The sequence below is a fragment of the Gymnoscopelus braueri genome (assembly GCF_963280865.1).
Source record: "Gymnoscopelus braueri genome assembly, chromosome: 6".
NCBI classification, from domain to species: Eukaryota; Metazoa; Chordata; class Actinopteri; order Myctophiformes; family Myctophidae; genus Gymnoscopelus; species Gymnoscopelus braueri.
The window spans coordinates 7,671,446-7,695,424 of NC_137607.1; the positions used below are offsets into that span (position 1 = coordinate 7,671,446).

General features: G+C 41.9%; 1 protein-coding gene across 1 annotated transcript; it reads left to right on the forward strand.

Annotated features, from left to right (window-relative positions):
- Positions 1-7,373: 7,373 nt before the first annotated feature.
- On the forward strand, positions 7,374-9,231 carry LOC308087645 (uncharacterized protein). The gene is made up of 3 exons (XM_080431674.1): positions 7,374-7,469; positions 8,482-8,814; positions 9,051-9,231. The coding sequence occupies exons 1-3, from the start codon at positions 7,402-7,404 to the stop codon at positions 9,187-9,189; spliced, it is 540 nt and encodes a 179-aa protein (XP_080287800.1). The 5' UTR covers positions 7,374-7,401; the 3' UTR covers positions 9,190-9,231.
- Positions 9,232-23,979: the final 14,748 nt, after the last annotated feature.

A 23,979-nucleotide genomic window follows, 5' to 3' on the forward strand; every position in this document is an offset into this window, starting at 1 on the left:
TTGAGAGAAGTTCATCAGGAAAGCGATATATCTTAGTGATTTGTGATTACGCCACCCATTGTCCAGAAGCTTTTCCCCTTAGATCTATCTAGGCCAGACAGGTTGCCAATAGGCACTCCTACCCTTGAAAACAGTTGCAACAGACAGTTGGAACTGTTTTCAAGGGTAGGAGTGCCTAGAGAGGTCCTTACAGATTGTGGTACAAACTTCCTATAAAAACTATTGCAGCAGGTTTATCAGTTGCTACAGTTTACAGTTTAGGCATTTAGCAGACACTCTTAATCCAGAGAGATTTACAGTAAGAAAGGACACAAGATAATACATCATAATACACATAATACGTCAAATGCTTAAAAATAGTAATCTAATAATAAAGTAATACATAAGTAAACCAATAATCTAATAATAACTTCATACGTAAACCGTGCAGCCTACATTGAAACTATACACACTATAGGATGCCATCTGTATACATAACATGCTATCTAAATGACATTTTAGCCTTTGCATGACCCTGCAAGGTCGTCAAGGCTGGGGCAAGCGCTACGGGCTGAGGTGGAGTCTGAAGAGGTGAGTCTTCAGATTACAGCAGAAGATTGGTAGTGAGTCTGCAGTTCTAATTGCTATGGGGAGTTCATTCCGTAGTTTGGGAGCCAGAAGGGAGAAGAGTCTGGGACGCGTGGAGCGTTGTCCCGGATGTTTTAGCGAAGGTTCTGACAGCTTCCCTGTGTTAGCTGATCTGAGAGAGCTAACACAACCCTGTTCCACTCTGTTTTCTAATAAACTGTCTATCTGCATGTGGGGACAGCAGCCAATAGGAAGCAGTCATGATCCCTTTGGCAGGGCAGCATCACCGTCAGCCTAAACTGAGGACATTGAAGTGGTTTATACCTGAGTTCTGTCGTCACCATTCTCTCTCTCACCCTGCTGCTTTGGCTATACAGGTACGTGTATGTCAAACAGATCTGAACTTGCACAATATGCATAATAGAATAGCATATTGCAATATATGAATTAGTTATATATGAATTAATTCAAATTCCAGTGTTATATAAATAAGGCAGATTTTGACATCTTTGAATTGTAACACAACTATAAGTTTGAGCCCCGATCGTCTAGAGTTCGACATCCGTTGAAGCTAGATCAATGCCTTGAAATAATTTGTGTTACACCCCACCCTGAGGGCATGTGTTGTAGAAGCCTACTTAAGGGGATGCAAGAGACAGCCTAAATTGAGTCAGCCTGCATGTCCCATTGAGACATGCATGTTACAATCATGCATGTTAATCACTCATCATGTACACGCACACACACACACACACACACACACACACACACACACATACATACACACACATACGCGCGTGCGCGCGCGTAACATGTATGCGGTCCTGCGAGGCGCACCGTTGCATCACATGCACCACTTAAAGACATGCACACACCAACACACACACACAAGCCAGTACTATGCGCGCACGCGTGCGCGCACACACACACACACACACACACACACACACACACACACACACACACACACACACACACACACACACACACACACACACACACACTGTACACGTGCACTGCACACAAGCAAGCCAGGACTGCACACACACGTACGTGCGCGCGCGCGCGCACGTGTGCATGTGTGCGCAGACCCGCGAGGCGCACCGTGCACACACACACACAAGCAAGCAAACAAACGTGCGAGCCAGACCTGCCTTGAAATGAATTTACAGGGATTTAACATTGTTTCTCTAGTTCATATATAGCCCAATTAAATAAGCTCATCAAAGGCACCGCTTCCTTCACACAGGGTGTGATTTTTTGTCTGAAGTTTCCTTGTATTGTGCATTTCCATTTGCATTCCTTGGACATCAACAGAGAATACCTGATCACCTTAATGGAAACCACAACTACTGAAGCTACCTTGCCAAACAAAACAAACGATTTAGCTGGTAGAACTTGATCTCCTTCTGTTCTCAAGACAAGTAACACTGTCCTTTTGAAAAGCCAGCAATCTCTATAAGTGCCATATGATGTATAATACGCACCCACTCACCTTTGCAGCTAAGTGGCCCTTTTGCGATGGAAGCACTGTCTGTATTGATGAGACTCAATTATTATTATTATCCAAAACAGTTAGGATTTCTTTTTTGTGTGGCCAGTAGTTAATGCAGACATACTATTGTTTTAAACTGTGCAGCACATCGCAATTGACCCTATGACACATTAGGAGTCCATTATAATTCATTTAGGGCTAAGCCAATGGGTTTTGGGTAAAATGATTATTTTGCATGTCCGTGGCAAAAATAAAATGTCCATCACGAGCTGCCATGGTGATGACCCCTGGTCTATGCCTAATTGCCCATATATGGGCATGCTGATATAACTATTCATAGGGGTGGGCAATATGGAAAGAATAAGGTTTTTAGGGTTATTAGTTTACTATGATTATTAATAAAATATATGATGATTCATTATATGTATGTATGTATGTATGTATGTATGTATGTATGTATGTATGTATGTATGTATGTATATATATATATATATATATATATATATATATATATATATATATATATATATATATATATATATATATATATATATATATATATATATAGAGGAGTTATACAGGAGTTACTTTCTTTTAAATATTAATAAATAAATTAACCCAGGTGTTATCTCATTGGACCTACTGTGTACAGCGCAGCTAGAACGGACCAGTTAAGGAGCCAGAACAACAGACCTCAACAACCTGCAGCAGGTGATGTCCTTGTCTGGTCTGCATGTTGAATCTGATTGATATGAAATGTTCTTCCATGCTGGGGGGAAAAAATCAATAAATTAATATTTTTGTTATTATTATTATTATTATTATTACACTTATCATTATTACCCTTATTATTATTATTATTATTATTATTATTATTATTATTATTATTATTATTATTATTATTATTATTATTAGTATTATTATTAGTATTATTATTAGTATTATTATTGTTCTATTTTGATAGAACAAATATGGCAACTTCCTTATAATAAAACTAATGTCATACATGTTTCCCTCCCCTCTGCTGTTCAATGCACACCCACATGCAGAAAAGGTGCCCCTAGTGGCGGTCAATGGGACGCATACACTGCTGCTGTCGGCATACATGGAGCACCGAACATTAAGACAAGAGGTCTGCAGACTCTGTACTATTTGCAGCAAAATATCTGAGATAAATGTTTTTATTTTTATTAAATGAAAATGAAAATGTTCTATTATTAATCATATATCTGATGCAAATGTCATCCTCCTGTGCAGGTTTTTCGTTCTACTATACCAGCTGATTTGGCTAATAATCGCCTCCAATCAGACTGCAGTCAGCTGGTTTAATGTTTGGCTGGGATGAAAGCTTGCACACTTATGACCTTTCAGGGGGGCAAGGTGGCGCAGTGGGTAGCACTATTGCCTCAAAGCTAGATTGTCTGGGGTTCGATTCCTGCCGGGGGCACAGTGGGCGCTGTGGGCACTGGGGGAGTGTTCTCTCCTCGGCGTCATCAGTGCCCATACCCTTGCAGTAATCCTGGTCTATATACTGCCTCCCCCTGTTCAACTGGGGTGCCTGATAGAGGGGAAAGGAACTGGATGGAATAACGTGTTCTTTCACACGCTATGTCCTACCGGGGAAACTCCCCCCCTGTCAGGTGATAAGTAGCGGCCTGCACACTCCTCATGCTTTGAAGGAAGCATGAGCTCAATTCGGGGCTCTCCCCAGGCTGGCAGAGGGAGAGTAGCGCCGAGGATTACAGCTTAGGCAATTGGCACTGGGTGAACAAATGGGTTACAAAAATCGAAAAATGTTAAAGGGGAATGTTTTAATATCTGTTTCCCTCATCAGGTCCGTGTCATTGCTGTGGCGCAGCGCAAAGAAGTGGTGGCCTACCGTTGCATCCTCTCCTGCCAAGAAATACAATGGGAATGGAAAAATCTGCCCACAATACTGAAATTGAGTGTTCCACCGAGTAAGTTTAAAGTGGCCTTAATGTTTGCAAAATGGGATGCAGTATATCCTACAATAATCATCATCATCTGTTTTTACTTCTGCACACTCCCGACCAGGACAGGCTTCAGACACGCCTCAGATCTGAACCCATTTGATATGGCGTTAGGAACCCGTTGCGATCACAAGTCATTGCTGACGTCAACCCCAGGCAGGGCTTAAACCCACGACTCTCCTTACCACAGGCGTGTGCTCTGACCGCTACACTAGGGTGTGTGTGCTTGCCTATCTGACGATGTTTATCTGAGCCAGTCTTGCATCCTTCACTTTGGAGTGCCGCTTTTTCTACTTTGGTGGTATATTTGAACCTAGTTTCAAACTAACTGTATGTTGTCGCTGAGGACCTGAGGGAGTGCCGGGCTCGCTCGGTGTGATGTCGGTCCCCCCATTGTTTATGTATTCACTTGCAGTGCAGTGTTATAGGCTGTGTGTTATAGTGTTATTTTTTATTTATTTTTAAATGTATTAATTCATTCATTCATTCATTCATAATTCATTCATTCAAGAACAACACCGCATCTCTGTGGGTGAAAGCAGCTTTAACCCGCACCATTTCTACTTTGAGTACGGAACAGTGGATATCCTGTGTCCCCTGCCCGTGGGCTGTGGGGCCCCCTCTCATGTCGCTGTGACTTCTAATGGCAAAAACGGTATGAAAGTCATATATATTGAAGTGACCAAAGCGACAATGTAACACATGTCAGAACTTCACACCGTCGGGTGGCGCGGTGTCTGCCCACCCCCGCACTAACACGTTCGTATAGACGACAAAGCCGGATGCACCGCGGTGGATTTTAACCCCCCTCTTCCACGTTGCATCCGGCTTTGTCGTCTATACAAATGTGTTTGGGGCATGGAAGCGGGGAGGGTGATATTTGTCACTGCACGTACTCCTACGGGCTGGGGGCAGCAGGGAGCTCCTCACTGGCAGGTGAGTCAGTCGGATACAACAGCAGTGACAACACAGACAAATGTGTGGGGAGGAATTCATTGGCATAATGATTAATTGGGGAGAAAAAGAGGTAAAAAGCTTTTTTTGGCAAAACAAATGTTTTGTTACTGCTCCTATAACTTATTATATGTCCAATTCACAGAAATCAGTACACATTATCTCTGGAGTCATGTGATCAAGATGTATCAGTAAGAATTGTCATATTCTATTACGATTAACTTGATTGCCTTCCAAAGTTTACGGGCCCTTGGTAGCCAACCCAGCCTAGCCATTGGGTAGCCTGGTGGAGATCTGCACTCAGAGGAGCGCACTTTTCTAGTTTGTTTTGTATTTGTCTGTCCTCCCAGTCACGGTTGAAGAGCAGCAGCCAGTGTTTCTGGAGGTGTTGAACCAGGAGAAGAGAATTGACTCCTTTCCTCACAATTTCACCGTCTGCCTCTCTACCATGTTTAGTTTCATCAACGTGCTCCAGGTACAGGTCTTCAACACCCAGCATATTCAATAACTGCATTGCCAAAGTTCAGGTGACCCTTGTGAGTCATTTACAGTGTGTGGTGAACTTTCTTTTCAGCTGGTCCAGAGCATTGAGATGTTTAGGCTACTGGGGGTGACCAGGGGCCTGTTCCTCGAAAGGTGAATTAAATAAGCCTGGATTTAAGTCAAATCCAGGCTTGACAAAGTCGGGTCCGTATAGCCTGGTTTATTCGGTTCCTGGAACGCCAAGCCAGGCTGAAAAGGAGCGACTTTGTCGAGCTAGGCCTTGTCAAGCCAGGCTGTGTCGAGCCAGGATAATGAAGCCAGGCTTCACTTATTTCTATAAAAGACCATGAAAGTCGATAGCAGAATCCTTGAACTTGACCAATCATGGAGCCCAAAACCAGAGCGGCGTTCTTCTCTGTGGCTGAACAGCAGCACTGCAGCAGCTCATGGAATCTTACAAGGAAGTAAAATTTATAATAAGCAAGAAAGGAAACACGGCCGCAATAAATATAGATCCAGGGAGAAAGCGTGGCAAAGTATTGCCGACAAATTAAATGCACAAGTTGTCCAAAAATATGCAATTCATTTATATACAAATCCATAAATATATAATTCAGTTAGGTTTAAACATAAGGAGTTTAAGTGAATGTTGGAATTATAATTATAAACACTTAGAATAATTTTTTAATTTCAAATTTCTAAAATCGAAGATCTACAAGAGAAAAGCTTGCCTGTTGGCGGCCGGGGTTCCACGGTCCACGGGGGTCAACGGGGGTCCGGGAGTACACGGGGGGCCGGGCCCCCCGTGTACTCCCGGACCCCCGTTGACCCCCAACAGAGGTCCGGGGTATACGGGGGTCCACGGGGGCGGGGGTCCACGGGGGTCCGGAGGTCCATGGGGGTCCGGGGGTCCACGGGGGTCCGGAGGTCCATGGGGGTCCGGGGGTCCATGGGGGTCCGGGAGTCCATGGGGGTCCGGGGGTCCACGGGGGTCCGGAGGTCCATGGGGGTCCGGGGGTCCACGGGGGCCGGAGGTACACAAGGGGGCGGGGGTACACGGGGGCGGGGGTCCACGGGGGCGGGGGTCCATGGGGGGCCGGGGACCCCCGGCCGCCATAAGACAAAAACATTTCGGGCTTGTAGATCTTTGATTTTCGCATAAGAATTTAATAAGTGTAGAAAAACTCATTGGTTTATGATTGGAGTCATTGGACTAACAGCTATTTCACAAAACTTGAAGAACAAGGCACTAGATTAAGTAAGCTTGGCTGTTAGCCTGCTCCTGACCAGGCTAACTTCACAGCTAAATTGCCATGGTAACTAAGCTAGGCTTGCTTCAATTCTCTTTTGAGGAATCGGATAAGGCTAAACTTAGCCAGGGTGAACTGGCTAAACTAATCTTCAAGATAATTCACCTTTTGAGGAACCGACTCAGCTCTAATCCTGGCTAAATTAAGCCAGGATAGGTGGTAAAGCCAGGCTTTAGCTCTAATTCACCTTTTGAGGAACAGGCCCCAGAGTGGTCATCTATAAGACCAGCTGTAGCCCAGATACACAGAGGATTCTGGACTACTACACACACACAGGTAGAAGATGGTTTGTGTATTTGTATGCATGTTTGTTTGTGTGTGTGTGTGTGTGTGTGTGTGTGTGTGTGTGTGTGTGTGTGTGTGTGTGTGTGTGTGTGTGTGTGTGTGTGTGTGTGTGTGTGTGTGTGTGCGCCCGCGCGTGCGTGCGTGCGTGTGCGTGTGCGTATTTTTTTTTCCAATCTGATTCAGTGAAGACAGGGGATCCTACTATAAGTTACAAAATGAATGCATTTCCCTCTGTCTCCCTCCAAGGTCTGGTGGAGGTGATTCCTTGGTCTATGTCCAAGCGATCCCTGCTCTGAATGATTGTGTCTACAGATACATGTACCAGACACAGTACATCGCTCTGCATGACATAGATGAGCTCATCCTGCCTCAACAAGTGGACAGGTATATTGAGAAGTGTTTGTACCATGTAAAAACATGTTACACTCATTAATTTTCCATCATTTGAGTAGTAGGCTATATGAAATATTAAACCGACTGGCCAACAGACAGAATGAAACAAATGGTTGCGTTTTTGACTGATTAAGAAAGTTAAAGTGATGTTGAACTTTGGGTTGTACACTGTGATTACCTTCCTGAAAATGCCATACCAGGCCATATCCATAGACAAATCTTCTTTTACTTGCATTTCTTGAGCTAAAAGTGTGCTTTTGAGACCCGTTCCACCATGTGATGAAACTAAACGGAATCACTACTTCCAGTTTCTAGTTATGTCATAAAATCATTAAATCAACAAACAAGGTTGACTAACATTTGGTGGTAAGCATAATACCAGTCCAGACTGGTAATACCACATTTAACCACATGGTGTCACACTTGACTCAAGATGGTGAAGCTACCCCAGCCCATCCGCCACTTTTCTAGTTCATATTTGCAATATGGCTCTAAAGTTAAACTGAAATTCAATGCCTTTCTTTGGGTCTGCTCTTGTATACTCATGGGGGGGGGGTTCTGCATTGCATTCCCTGATTTAGTCTAGCATGCTGCTTGGGTAATTCAGGGAGCATCATATGAACAGAGCCATTTATGGCAAGTATAACTGTAGTATACCATTTGTTGCAATAAATCGTTAAATCTAATCTATGGCTTGAGAATTCCTGAATGAAAGTAACATTTTATTCAAAAGAAGTCCCAGTTTGTAGCTTTAACAAAACAAATGATCTCACCAAATGGAGGATTGCCAGGAGAAAACCCACTTCATATTAACATGTTTGCAAAACAGATACTGTACACAGACCAACATTTAGGCAGAGAGCAATCTGGGAACCCATCGTCAAAAAAAAGGAAAAACAGCGCCCTCCGCTTTTTTTTTAACCTTCAGCTCTGAATCTGTTCTTGAGAGATTAGGTAGAGAGTAACATTAATTTCCTGATTTTTTTAAATTTATTATCACCAGCTGGTCAGAGCTCCTTCCACTACTAGAGCAGAAATACGGTGCAGACTTCGGCTACAAGTTTCACAACAACGTGTTTCCGTCCACTGTCTCACGTCCTCCTCCCACCTCCCAACCTCATGAGCATCTAGCCGGCTGCTGCCCAGAGTGGCATGGTGCATCTGGGGTCAACATCCTGGCACACCTGTTCCATGAAGTCAACGACCAGCCGTTCTTTGGCTATAAGATCATCGTCAACCCCCGGGCTGTGTTCAGCACCACCGTCCACGGCCTGCTGGACTCCACGAAGGGTTGTATTTGGGTCGACAACAACGTGGCAAAGATGTATCATACTAGGTAAAGAAGGATTGATGGGTTTTCATGTTCTGTAGAGTTCATGAGTGGTAGCAGCTATAGAAGTTAAAGAGTTTATTATGATTTGTAGCTATGTACAGTAGGTTCCATCTCTTCTCTAGAAGGAAAAGAAGAAAAATAAGAAAATCGCACACTCATCTGCACTCATCAATTTATAGACAACGTTTCGAGCCAAGGCTCTTCATCGGGTCAAAACTGACAAACTATCTCTTCTCTAGGCCTCCACAGCAGACCCATTTGACAGCAGACCAGCTGGTGTATGATGGCCGACTGCTAAACTACAGCCCACGTCTCATCCCTGCTGTCAACACTGTCCTCAGACAGACTGGACTCATACCACTGGACCACACGGAGTAGCAAGGAGCGTGTGCATGTGACCGTCCTCGTGTAGATACTGTACTTGAGGAACCCAGACTTATTTAGTCTATCGCAGGAATTCTGTGTCTCTAAGCTGTATCTGTTTACATTTGTGTGCAATCAGCTACAATTATATAACTGATTATTTTTGCAAGATGTGTTACTGTTCATTATTATTAGCAAGGATTTTTTTTTAAATTTCACACTACTTTTCCCCACTTTTGATATGAACATTTTTGTGGTCATTCTAAATTGAGCCCCATGACCACTGGCAAGTACTGTACTGTAGAGCTTTGATTAACCCTGAATAATTGAGCCCGACAAGGCCCAAGCCTGTCAAAATTATGTCGAACTAAGACGTCTTGATACCTTTTTTTTTAAGCCCGAACCTGATTACACGCCCACATTTTTCTAAAAAATCATGCAGGTTATTTCAACATTTACTTTTCTTTCTTTGTTTTAAAGAGTTTCAGTTACTGTATTCACCAATATTATCACGTGTTCACAAAAAAAATAATCATATTTTTTTACACATTCATCAAAACACAATATACATATTTTCCATTTTCACATTCATATACCCATATGTTTACTTTTCACAGCTTCAATAAACTGGATTATACTCTTTGGCTTACACCAATACGTTTAGAATTAATTCTTCTTAAATGTCATATCAACATGAACTTATCTATGCATACACATGAATTATAATGCTTCACATTAAATCAATCAGAAGTCACTTGCTTCTAAATATTGACCCAAACGGTTCATACTGCATTGGTAGCACACAATGGACAGACTACAAAGACACATTGCAATTACTGGAGATAATTAATTAATTATATAAAAACGGGAGCTTTAAACACTAAAGGGAGCAACTAAAATACTGTATGTGAAACACTACAGGACATGTTTGTGAGCAGGCCTGGCTGCATAGGCCCAGATTTCACAACACAACAAACTAATACAAAATCACTACATTTCTGGTATAACCCCAAGACAAGCTTTGTTTTACATTACAAAGTGCTCATTTTGAACATGTTTTATGTTCTAAGACACAACTTTGATGATGGAGAGGGCCACTATATTTCCACACTCACTCCAGATAGTCCATGAGCCAGAGCCCCAAAATTGAGCAATGATTATCGAAAGAGTGGGCAAAACCAAACCTATATTAAATTGTTCATAGGGTTAATACGAGTAAATAAATATATGATAACCTCTCCACAGGAGCAGCTTTTTCATAGTTATCACACATTTTGTTATTTTCCCCATACGTACATGACAGGTGAAAAAATGACATTTTAAAAAGAGTTATCATAATGAAACTTCCTGAGTTGATTACTTGCATGAAGACAATGATTTATCGTATTACTGAAATTTTCTGAAATTGTATATTTAAATATGCAAATTAGGCATTTAGTCCATGAGCCAGAGCCCCAAAATTGAGCCAGATATTGAATATTCCCTCGTTAAAAACCTTTGACTCCAACATCTTAACAAAATGAAATAAGAATGTTGACTCTCCAATGTTCCAATGTTGATTCTGGAAAAAAATCGGGCATATTTTCGTAATGCCTAATTTGCATATTTAAATATACAATTTCAGAAAACTTGTAATACGATAAATCATTGTCTTCATGTAAGTAATCAACTCAGGAAGTTTCATTATGATAACTCTTTTTTAAATTTTGTAATTGTTTCACCTGTCATGTACGTATGGGGAAAATAACAAAATGTGTGATAACCATGAAAAAGCTGCTCCTGTGGAAAGGTTATCATATATTTATTTACTCGTATTGACCCTATGAACAATTTAATATAGGTATGGTTTTGCCCACTCTTTCGATAATGAAATCTTGTCTGGCTTATGGACTAAGAGGGCCACATATACTGTCAGGCCATTCTATGTCACACAAAAGTAGCAAAAATAGCCGATCTACAAGCTCAAAACACGTCGCAGCATGACACGTTTTGAGCTTGTAGATCTGCTATTTTTTAATTGGAATCCTGATTTTTTTTGTTGCTATTTTTTAATTGGAATCCTGAAAAGGAAAATGTGTATTTAATTTCAAATGCATTTAGTTATACTTATGTTAACTTTATGAACTTAAATACAAATACATTAGACAAAAAAAGACAATAGAATTTTAATACTAGTCATTAAAGGTTTAATGACATTCACTTTTACACCACATTCAAAGTCTTTGTCCTGGTCCTTCAAAAGTGTACAAAAAGTTTTAAGTGAAAATTCCATTCCAGTGATCAATGGCAGGTGTTTTTCTCTCACATTTCTAAAGCCTTTTCAACTGTAATGAAAAAAGAAATCTTTGCCTGCGGGTGTCGCTGGTGAGGGATTTTGCCTGTCAATCATCGCCTCTGCTCCGCCCCCCCCAAAGGAAAGGATAGGGGAGGGGAGGGGCGAGGAGGAGAGTGGGCGGGATTATTTGACAGTGACCTCACTGTCGAAGGGCCAAGCTCAGATTACTTTTCAGCCTAATTATTCAGAAAACCCCAGACCACAGAAAATCCACTGAATGTTTTAAGTTCAGGTTTTTTGGGTGTAATTGAGGTCATAAAACCCCAAATAAAACATTGAAAATAAAAAAAGTGAAAATGAATGTCATGATACCTTTAAGCTACTAATATAGACTGAAGTAATTGAAGCGGGTAATTTTTGCATGTTTGGAATTGTAACAGCTGAAATCAATAATATATCAGTATTCTGATATTAACCTGGGGGCCGCATTAAGTGAAGGTGGGGGCCGCATGTGGCCCCCGGGCCACCAGTTTGTTCTAAGACATCACTTACCTGAACAAACAGGGAAAAACGGGAGACAGAGTCAGTTTTGGTGTTGTTCTTGCTCTTGTCCTTGTGTATCTGAAGAAAGACATCACCTAACCACCTAACACTACCTGTCTCACAGGGGGATTTGCCACCTTGTGGCGAAAAGTGGGATAGGTCTGTTCCACACTTTCATCATAAGGACACACCCATTTTCAATTATAAGCATTAACTAAGAACCCAATAATACATCAATGCATATAATAACCTCATTTACCATCTGCCATCCTATTTACCTCGTGCACTGTGGTGTTTTTACTGGTTTTATTATTTTGAGTCTATTAAATTATCTAAACCCAAGTTTTTTTTTAAATATTAACTATACCCCTTTAATCAACTATACCAAACAAGGTTAGGCGAACCAGTTAGATCTATAGATGCATGATGTTAACGTCAAATTACAGACAAATTAATCCCTTTCTTCAGAGCACCTATCCTACTGACATATAATGCATGTAACTGAGTCATATTTGAGCAGAATCATGAAAACAAAGTAAACGCTGATTACCCGTTATAGTTTAGGAGACCAAACCTACTGGTGATCAGCCGCTGTTCTGCCTCTTAACGATTTATCAAAAAGTGATAAATCGGGGACTCTTCCATTTGGTTCAGCATATGTTGGCTAGTTCTAAACGCCATTGACTAGATGGACCCACTGCTATGCCGGCTGAGAGTATAGATGGGTTTCCGCGCGACGTCATCACAGAGCAGAGTGCGCAATCTGCGCATGCGCGGGGGAGAACGAACCGGAAGCGCCATTCACTCTCTCGTTATTTTCGGGATTTAGATAGGCATAATGCTGCTATTATAGGCATAATAGGCATAATGCTGCTATTATATACAAACAGATCCAACTTTCGACAAATCATTTTTATTGAGTAAAGAAGATATTACAAACTGCATCATTTAATCTACTTTCATTAAACCTGGTGAAGACCATTTATTTTCTGAATGTACAATGGCCAGAGCTGCTGCGGGTAATAGCGCCCTCTACAGGCTCATCCCGCCACTGCGCGCGCATCATCCTCTCATGTTTACAAACAGGAAACCCATCTATACACCCATGCCATCCCTGTGCAGTTCTATCATAGCCAGATGCATGTGTAATAGCTAAGACCTGGGAGTCCAATTTACATTAAACACTATGCAGAACTCATGCAAATTTAAACATCAAAATGAAGTAAAAAACTAAACTATAATAATACCCTTGGTATAAAGACTGCTCTGAATGAATACACAGCCATAGCAGAGCAATGTTTTGCTCAGTGGCACATGTACTGGAGTAATGCAGGCCTGATGGCCTTGGCTTAGAACAGGGGTGGGCAACTTTGATGATGGAGAGGGCCACTATATTTCCACACTCACTCCAGAGGGCCACATTGCACGTACTGTGTGTCTCCGTATTTAAACTTTTTTCGCCATTCTATGTCACACAAAAGTAGCAAAAATAGCCGATCTACAAGCTCAAAACGCGTCGCAGTGCGCCGCGTTTTGAGCTTGTAGATCATCTATTTTTGCTACTTTTGAATTGGAATCCAGAATTTTGTTTTTGCCGTTTTTGAATTGGATTCCTGAAAAGTAACATTTTTATTTAATTTAAAATGCATTTAGTTATACTTATGTTAACTTTATGAACTTAAATACAAATACATTGGACATAAAGAAAGACAATAGAAGACAATTTAATACTAGTCATTAAGCTACTAATATAGACTGAAGTAATTAAAGCGGGTCATGTTTGCATGTTTGGAATTGTAACAGCTGAAATCAACAATATATCAGTATTCCAATTTTATCCTGCGGGCCTCATTAAGTGAAGGTGGGGGCCGCATGTGGCCCCTGGGCCGCCAGTTGCCCATGTATGGCTTAGAACTACTCAGACCAACTGCTGGTGCTCCTGCAGGTCTCGACTTCTGCCTTGCCTGGTGGTGGATTTGTGTACCTGCTGTTGGGCAGCACCCAGTTTAACACAACAGACTAAACCCCAAGAATCATGAAAAGCACTTTTATTTTTACAATACTGTACACGGTCCAGCATTAGCATGTTTATTGTAGGAACCTCCCAAGTTGTAGGATCTGAAAGGGCAGAGAAAAACTGTTTGTGCATAACAAAGTACACGTAAAAAAAAAAAGCACATCCATACAGAAGGCCCAAATGCCTGTAGCCATATTTGTAGGCCTGTCACAATTATTACATAATCATCTGATCGCAATTATTTAAAAATCGTGACAGCCCTACATATTTGCTTACTTTCTAGTCATGCACAGATGGCTGTGCCATGCCATTACAACTAGTCGTTACTCGTTACAATTAGATGCATTAAAAGTATATACAGTACAGTGCAGAAACATCACTCACCTAGCCATGGTAGCCATAACCGCCAAAGTATTTTGGATAGCCAAGACCAGCATAGTAGTCAGACAGGGACGCAAGGGGCGATGGCTGCTCAGGAACGGGCAACTTTTTGGGCAACTGGGGCTTTGACGGCTGGGGCACCTCTGGCCTTGGCGGTGGCTGCTGGGGCATAGGCAGCTGGGGAGCCTCAGGCCTCGTCGGCTGGGCCAACAGGGGGTGGGGCACCCATGGCCATAGCTGCTGGGGCTGCTGGGGCAACAGGGGGCGGGGGCAGGGCACATGCTGCTGGGGCTGCTGGGGTAACTGGGGGTGGGGCACCTCTGGCCTTGGCGGTGGCGGCTGGGGGACCTCAGGCTTTGGTGGTGGCTGCTGAGGCATAGGCAGCTGGGGCAACTGGGGCTGGGTTTGGGGGGGTTTTGGCTGCTGGGGTAACTGGGGGTGGGGCACCTCTGGCCTTGGCAGTGTTTGCTGGGCCAACTGGTGGAACCAGTCCGGTGGTTGCTGGGGCTTCGGCTGCTGGGGAACCTCGGGCCTCGGCTGCTGGGGCAACTGGGGGTGTGGGTGGGGGTGGCGGGGCACCTCTGGCTTTGGTGGTGGCTGCTGGGGCATAGGCAGCTGGGGCAACTGGCGGTAGGGGTAGTGGGGGTAGGGGTAGTGGGGGTAGGGCGCACCTGGCCATAGCTGCTGGGGCAACTGGGGGTGGGGGTGGGTGTGGGGCACCTCTGGCCTTGGCTGCTGGGGTAACTGGGGGTGGGGCACCTCTGGCCTTGGCAGTGGCTGCTGGGGCATAGGCAGCTGGGGCAACTGGGGGTAAGGGTAGTGGGGGTAGGGGTAGGGCGCACCTGGCCATAGCTGCTGGGGTAACTGGGGGTGGGGCACCTCTGGCCTTGGCAGTGGCTGCTGGGGCAACTGGTGGTGGGGGTGTGGGTGGGGCACCTCTGGCCTTGGCAGTGGCTGCTGGGGCAACTGGTGGTGGGGGTGTGGGTGGGGCACCTCTGGCCTTAGCAGTGGCTGCTGGGGGACCTGGGGCCATGGCTGCTGGGGCAACTGGGGCAGGGTGTAGGGCACCTCTGGCCATGGCTGCTGGGGTAACTGGGGGTGGGGCACCTCTGGCCTTGGCAGTGGCTGCTGGGGGACCTGGGGGTGGCGGTGGGGCACCTCTGGCCTTGGCGGTGGTTGCTGGGGCTTCGGCTGGGGGTGGTGGTGGGGCACCTCTGGCCTTGGCAGTGGCTGCTGGGAGACCTGGGGCCTCACAGTCAGACAGACTTGACAGTTACACAGTGCAGCAATAGTTTTCTGAGAGCTAGAATGAGGGGAATTTGGGAGACCTGGGTGATTCTGAGGCAGTACGTCACACTGACACAGTGTAGTCATGTCAGGCCGGCCATCTGAAACTGGGCCTTTAACAGATGGCAGAAATTGAGCTATGAGCAAAAGGGAGGGGGGGGAAAAATCAGTCGGGTTAATATTTTGTTTATAAAATGCAAGAGTGAATATTATTTGATACTCCCTGCACAGCAAATTAGGAGACAACAATTTAAGTGCAGGGAGATATACAAACCCCCAGGGAAAAACGGAACCCTTTATGGATTTTACATACACAACATGCATCTACCTCTCAAGTATCTAACTGAATTAGCTTGCAAGCTAGTGCTACACATCAATTATGTTGTTAATCAAGTGAATGTTCTTCTGTAAAAAAAAAAAAAAGACTCACCACTTGCTGTATAACATCCTACAACCAGCAAGACCAAAAAGACCTCCCTAAAGACAACAAATCAATTAGACACCTTCCTTGAAATAAGTCAAGCAGCAAAACGTTTAATCAAATTCCAAACTTCTTTTACCTCATGAAAAGCCACATGGCTTCTGGTAGAGCTGTGGTCTGATAAAGATTTAGAGACAAAAACACTAACTTGCTTCCACCTAAAAGGAAACTGTGGAACTGTCTCCAAAACCAGCCTGTTAATCCTAGTGCTGTTCATTTTAAACTGAATGGATAACCAATCAGCTTCCTTACTGAGCAATTTGCAAATTGGAAACAGGTTGTACTCATGTGAAAGGGGTTGGAAACAGCTCACATGTCAAACTTTATTCATTTAATAGATTCCCTCTTTTCATCACATTACTATTGTGGTGCATTAATTGCAAATGTTTTTTTCTAACCAATGGAGCAATTATGTTTTATTTCTTGCCCACCTTTGGAGTTACATCATGGCAAGATAACTACACCACCCAAACCTCTACCAAAGTGGTCTTGCCCTTTAAGCACAAAAAAACCCATACCCTTTTGTCATTCCCCAAAACAAGCACACATTTGAAAAACCTTACACAAATGTGGTCCAGCAAGTTCTTAATTTCACTATAATGTATTCATTCAGCAAACACAACACAACAATACCCAAGCCACCATGTCAAAGGTGGGCCCATACAAAATGGCACACAACCAGGCGCCACAGAGCAGAGATCACCCCATTTTTGACATTCTTCTTTTGCCAACATTTTCCCCATTTCTGAATGTGATTCAGGGATTGTTTCTCAGCATGGTTGTGTATGATTGCAACCCCTATGCACAGCAAAAAACACCTGGAAGCAATGGCGGACACCTGTGGTGATGCGTCTGGAGTCTGTCCAGGCGGTTAGATACAGCACATAAGGCCATTTTCCCCACGCATATATATGAATATATTTGTATTTTGTACATATCAAAAGGATAAAACTCAAAAAAGCCTGAGACCTTATTTTCATTGTGGTCCTTTGGGTGAAAATATGTGTAAACAGAGTTCCACTTGTTGGGGGGGGGGGGGGGGGTGGCAGAGACATACAGGTAAGAGCAAACACAATATGTGACATTGATATTATGGCCTGATACAGACCTGAGACAAGATGATGACAACGATGATGCTGAGTGAGTAACCTGTAGCCTACATTTTCTGCATTTGGAAATGCTGCTTTGAGAAATTGGATATTTTCCATATATGTTTTGTTAGTGTGACATTTATAAGGTCAGGTTTTTGCAGTAGTAATCAAAACATACAGTAGTATTTCCTTATTATGCCATATATATGGAAAAACAAACATAACATAATCATTAATTGGCCTTCTAGTAAAACACAATAGACAGACAACACTGCTTTCTAATGTGAATTTATTGACAGAATGAATAGGAGTACTATTTTTTCGACTATATTCAAAAAGAAAAAGCATTGCACAACGCATCACGATGTGATGCAATGCGAGCTTGTAGATCAGCTATTTTCACTTTTACATAGGGCTTAAGTGATTAATGAAAGTAATGTAATGGTACCAATACCAATGTTTGATTGAATACTTTATTAACAGTTTGCAAAAAAGTACAGAGGTAACAGTTATACAATAATGCTAAAAGGATGACACAAAAAGCCCTGAGGGCTTGTTTCCATTGTGGAATTTGTGGTCCTATGTTCAATTCATCATGCGTTACATAGGAAAAACCAGATAACCACTGAACATGTTGTGGTTGCCGGTGTCATCATAGAGCTTGAACCCCACAGGTAAACGCATGTCAACAGTGTCCCCCTTCTCCAGCTCTACGATGATTCCATTAGATATGTATTCATACCATTTGTGACTATTGAATCCGAAGTTATAGAACAGTCTCTGGTCATTTTTGAACATCATGATATCTATCGCCATTGGTGATATACCGGCAGCTGCAGTAAATCTGAAGTGGTAGACTCCTTTCAATGGGGCTGCGAAGACGCCTATGGGAGAGAACGCACGCACACACAAGAGCGCGGGCGCGCACACACACGCACGCACGCACGCACGCACGCACGCACACACACACACACACACACACACACACACACACACACACACACACACACACACACACACACATTACACATCATGGTAATGCTTTGAACTATGGCAGTCACAAAGACACGTGACTTAGGCAAAAATAATTGGGCTGCATGGAGTCTGGAGTAAGTCACTTACTCCATTAATAGTTTGGCATAGGTCAGGTTTACAATTGCCTAAAATTGGCCTAAGTAATTTAATCCTCTTATGTTGACAATGTCAATAGTCATATATTGCTATAAACCTTTTGGATGAAATGATTAAGACATCTCATATAGTTTGTTTTGGTTCAGTTTGTCCTGTTTTCTGAAAATAATGACAGGCCATTATTTCTATGGACTTAACCACTTTCAGGTTAGCTTTCAAAACTGTTCAGAAATAGAGAAAATAGCAGATCTACAAGCTCACAATGCATCACAATGTGAGCTTGTAGATCTGCTATTTTCACAACTTTTGCGTGACACTGTTGTATGACAAAGTAGGGCATTATGGGCAGAAAGATCTGCATAAAAAGTTGAAATATGGAGATACATACAAGGTTTCTGCCTGACAGCAACAAAGCTGTAGTAATAGTTGGTGAGAGCCAATTGATTCTGTAAAGTTCATTGACATGACTTAAAAACCGCAGTGGTGGAAAAAGTACTCGCATCTTTTACTTGAGTAAAAGTATCAATACTGCAGTGTAGAAATACTCTGTTACAAGTAAAAGTCCGGTAATCAAAATTTACCTGAGTAAAAGTACAAAAGTATTGGCATCAAAATATACTTTATAAAGCACCAAAAGTAAAAGTACTCATTGTGCAGAATGTCCCATTTCACAAGTTCAAAATGTATACAAATCTTTTGAAAATAGCAGATCTGCAAGCTCTATACACAATGCGTTGCATTGGCGACGCATTGTGTATAGAGCTGAAGTGGTTAATGTATGTTTTGTGATCAAATCTAAATCTGCAAAGTAACTAGTAACTAAAGCTGTCAAATAATTGTAGTGGAGTAAAAATACAATATTTGCCTCTGAGAAGTAGTGGAGTAGAAATAAAAGTATTGGAAATGGGAAATACTCCAGTAAAGTAATAATTCCTCAAAAGTGCACTTAAGTGCAGTACTTGAGTACATGTACTTAGTTACTTTACACTACTCCCTAACCGCCACCTACCTGTAGCAGGGTTGTATGCCTTGCCGATGTTAGTGAAGACTTTGGTGTAGACCAGAGTTTGATCAGAATCAAATGGTCCAACGGATCCAGAGTCAGTCAAACCAGCAGAGAAGGCCACCTTTGGTTTCTCTGTCAACACAAGAGCATGATCAAATAGTTTTTAATAATTCTATAAAACCATATATTATATACTATTAAGCCAATACACCAATCACATACATCTGTTCTCTTGCTGGAGTATAGCAGATGGACACTGATTCCAAATTATTTTGATTACATCATTTCAGATATTTTGGTTTTCTATGCAAGTCCGGGGAATACAATCACAGTATTAGTGTTCAGTCTGCTTTTTAAAAGGTATCTTACCTGCATTCTGTCTCTTCAGTTCGGCCACCTCGCTCTCACTGGAGGTCAACCTCGTTTCTACCGTGGACAGCTCGGCAAGATGGGCTGAAATCAACAACATTAGCAGTCATGGTCAAGTCAGTCATACATATCCATGCAGTTTCATTTGAGTGGGAAAGTTGTCCCATGTGTATCAATTGGATCAGATATACAGTAAATTACTTTATCTACACAGTATCTATTCTCTGAGCTCAACTGATGCAATTAAAACCAAAGCAAGTCGTTTTTCAACACTATACCCTCTGCTACCTGCATTCACTGAACATTATTCATCACTTTTTTCAAAGCAAGCATGTAGGGCCCTATCTTAATTGCCTCGCCCCCTTATCCCTAAACCTTTTTGCAATTTGTTTTACTGTTTTGAAAAACATTTTTAAATAGTTAAAATAGCTGATCTACAAGCTCACAACGCGTCGATGTAGATCGGCTAGTTGAACTATTAAAAAATGTATTTAAAAAATAAAAAAAATATGGCTGATAAGTTTAGGCATTTAACCTATTCAATCCAGGAACATATTCTGTCATTTTAGATTTCTTTGGCTGTTCAAAAATAGCAGATATACAAGCTCATAGCACGGCACCGAGTGCCGCGCTATGAGCTTGTAGATCTGCTATTTTTGAAAAAATCTGAAAATTTGTGCAAATCTTTAAATATATATATATATATTTTTAAAGCGAACATTTGTAACTCAAATTTTTGCTTCTGGGGGGGGTCCCTGGAACAACATATTTTACAAATGTTCGCCTAAAAATATATGTATATTCAAAGATTTGCACACATTTTCATATATAAATAAATAGCAGATCTACAAGCTAAGCTCACTGTGCTATGAGCTTGTAGATCTGCTATTTTTGAATAGCAGCCCAAAGAAATCTAAAAATGACACAGATTCTTTCCCGGTCTAAATGGATTAAGGCAGCGCGCCAAGATAGGGCCCCGTATAGTAGCCTCTTGACCATTCTTACCTGCGTGTTCCGTCTTTCTTTCAGCGTTGCTGACGCTCAGCTCCGCCTGCAGCTCGGTCACCAAGCTCTTCAGCTCCTTCAGCTCGGTAGAGAAGGATGTCGGGTGTGGAGGAGGAGGAGGAGGAGGAGGGGGTACCCGGTTCAACTTCAACCTGGCTCCGTCTCTCTCTTTGACCCATTCCCTCTCTCCCCGAGCCCCAGCCTCAGACAGTGAGAACAGCAAAACAAACAAAGCCAGGGAAACCTTCATTCTGAAAGCACTGAGTGTGAGGGTGACTGCAGATATCACACAGCCACCCTTTTATACACTCACGCACCAGCTGGCAGTGGTGGAAAGTAACTGAGTGCATGTACTCAAGTACTGTACTTAAAGTACAATTGTGAGGTATTTTCACTTGTCCAAATTTCAACACTTTTACTTCTACTCCATCTCAGAGGCAAATATTGCACTTTTTACTCGGCTACAATTATTTGAAAACTTTAGTTACTAGTTACTTTGGAGATTTAGATTTTTATTCTAAAACATACATTGACCACTTCGGCCCTATTTAAACTCTGGCTATTTGAAAACAGCAGATCTACAAGCTAACAACGCGTCACATTGTGAGCTTGTAGATCTGCTATTTTCAAAATATTTTGTATACATTTTAGACATATAACTTGTGAAATGGGACTTTCTGCATAATGACTACTTTCACTTTAGGTACATATGAATATTTTGATGCCAATACTATTGCTCAAGTACATTTTGATTACCGGACTTTTACTTGTAACAGTGTTTCTGCATGGCAGTATCGATACTTTTTTACTTAAGTAAAACTTTTAGGTACTTTTTCCACCACTGCCAATTGGACACGTGATCGATCCAGAGGAAACTAGAAGCTAAATACAGCAAAGTCATTGAGAGCTCTGACATGTGGTACATGATAAGAGCCGTCAAGGTGGCATTTCTTGGCTCTGAAAAGAATGGGTGTGAATATATTTAATGTTATCAGCTGTTATATATATATATATGTTTTATTTTCTGGTGTTTTGTGCATCACTGAGTTTAGAGTGTGCCTTGACCTTGACATGTTCAGATATTCAGAAAAACAGAGGTTGGCTAAATGGAGAAGTAAGAGAATATTGACAAGTGTCATTATTTATATAAGCATCAATACAAGCAACAAATCAAGAGAATCTTTCTGATACAGCAAGTTTGGGCAGTACATTTGTTCTTAGCCTTGAATACAATTTTTTTATAGACAAGTCTGAAAATCTATGCAGTGGTACGTTAATAAAGGCTATATTACTACATATACGTGTCATCACAAGTGTAAAAGTCGCCAAACTTTCTCGCCAAGCACATTATGGTGCAACCTCAATTTAGTAGGACCCTTCATTATGCTAATTATTGCAGACTTCAGTTATAATGCCCCATCCAAATGTTGCTGAAAGATCACATGTCCAACATGTGTCAGAGGCTAATGCATTTAGATATGAATGGATATTATACTGTAAATCGATAATGAAGCATTTGCCTTTAAATCATTGCACAGCCCCAGGTTCCCCCAAAACAAAATTGCACCCTTCTTGGAAGAGAGCCCAGCAAGTTGTTTACCTTTCCTGCTTTTTAGCAGCAGCAAGCAGATAGAAGAGAGTATAGTAGGTCATATCCCTCAGGCTACCAGCATAAAAAGAAGAAAAAATCCTCTCCACATGAAACTTGCACTGAATTACCATTTTACAGGATAAGCTAAACTTTGTGAAAAGAGAACAGGCAATTAAAAGTTTTATAACATAAACATTGCCCCCATCAAGGGCATCAAAATGTTCTGGTATTTATGTAAAGAAATCTTAAGTTTATTTGCACATTTAGAGATGACCTTAGTTGCAATGTCCTCCCCTGACAAGGGCTGGTTACCCCCAAATATGTTACCGTCGACTTTGATCCAATGTCATCCCGTTAGAATTACAAACATTAATCTTATTCGCCTTTTGAAGGTGTTTCTTTGGGGCGAACAAGATAGACTATGTTTTGTCAAGATGAAGAGACAATTTGTTTTCTTTCAGCCATTCGCCATTCTAACTCCACACTCAATGTCCTCGGGAGAGTCTCTTTTCCAGGTGTTTCGCCCAGGCGGACAGGGTTTTGAGGCATTTTTAGGCATTATTTCTGTGAGGTTAGGGTTAGGGTTAAGGTTAGGGTTAGGCATAGTGTTTGTGAGGTTAGGGTTAGGTTTAGGCATAGTTTTAGTGAAGTTAAATGTTAGGGTTTAGACGCAATCAAGGCGAAACACCAATGCAAAAAAAGAAAAGCAAAAGCATAAAACATTAAAATAATACCAAAAAAGGCAGTGAATCAGGCAAAACAGTGAGGTAGGAAGTTGCCAGACCATTTAGAGCTTTATAAACAAATCAATCCTAAAAACAACCGGGAGCCAATGTAGTGAAGCTAAAACTGGAGTAATATGTTCTCTCATCTTAGTTTTAGTTAAAACTCTGGCTGCCGCATTTTGAACAAGTTGTAATCTGTCAGTTGTTTTCTTTGGTAGGCCAGAAAAAAGTGCATCGCAGTAATCAAGCCGAGAGAAAACAAAAGCGTGGATCAACGTTTTTGCATTGTCCAACAACAGATAGGTTCTAATTCGCGCAATATTTCTATTTCTAGAAGATGGCTTCTTGGACGTGCTCTTATTTTGAACCTGCCGTAGGCCCACATAATGACCATGTATTATGAAAAACATGTTTTTTGAGGGGGGAGGAATTGAGGGCATAAAGTCCCATAGGACAGACATGTCCAAAGTCCGATTCAGGGGCCAATCATGGCATGAGGGCCGATTTTTTTTATGGCCTGAGGCCTCCTTCCTAAATTATTTATGGCCTGCCAGTATAGTCGTAAAATTCACACATTGAAGTTTAAGTGTTTTGAAATTAACCTCGACGGATTATCTATTTCTCAGAATTTGTGAGGATTTCTAACTGCTTGTTGCTTGTGTTGTCTCATTCTCACGATGTGAATTAAAGGCTACTTTTATAATTTAAAAAAATTAGAGACCTTTTCACACCTGGCTACTACCATTGGCTACACTTCATTTGAACAAAAGACAATTTATTGCACTGTAAGGCTGAATTGTTTTTGTTTTGCACAGTACAGATGAATGACTTGCATTTGGCTACACTGCCAACAAAAGACTTTTGATATAATTGCACTAAATACAACTAGTGTATTAGTATAAC

What these genes read in the sequence shown, in the direction of transcription:
- LOC308087645 (XM_080431674.1), top strand. Translation starts at nt 7,402, where the DNA reads ATGTACCAGACACAGTACATCGCTCTGCATGACATAGATGAGCTCATC. An exon ending in CTGCCTCAACAAGTGGACAG is followed by an intron (nt 7,470 to 8,481) that starts GTATATTGAGAA and finishes TATTATCACCAG; the next exon opens with CTGGTCAGAGCTCCTTCCAC. An exon ending in GCAAAGATGTATCATACTAG is followed by an intron (nt 8,815 to 9,050) that starts GTAAAGAAGGAT and finishes TCTCTTCTCTAG; the next exon opens with GCCTCCACAGCAGACCCATT.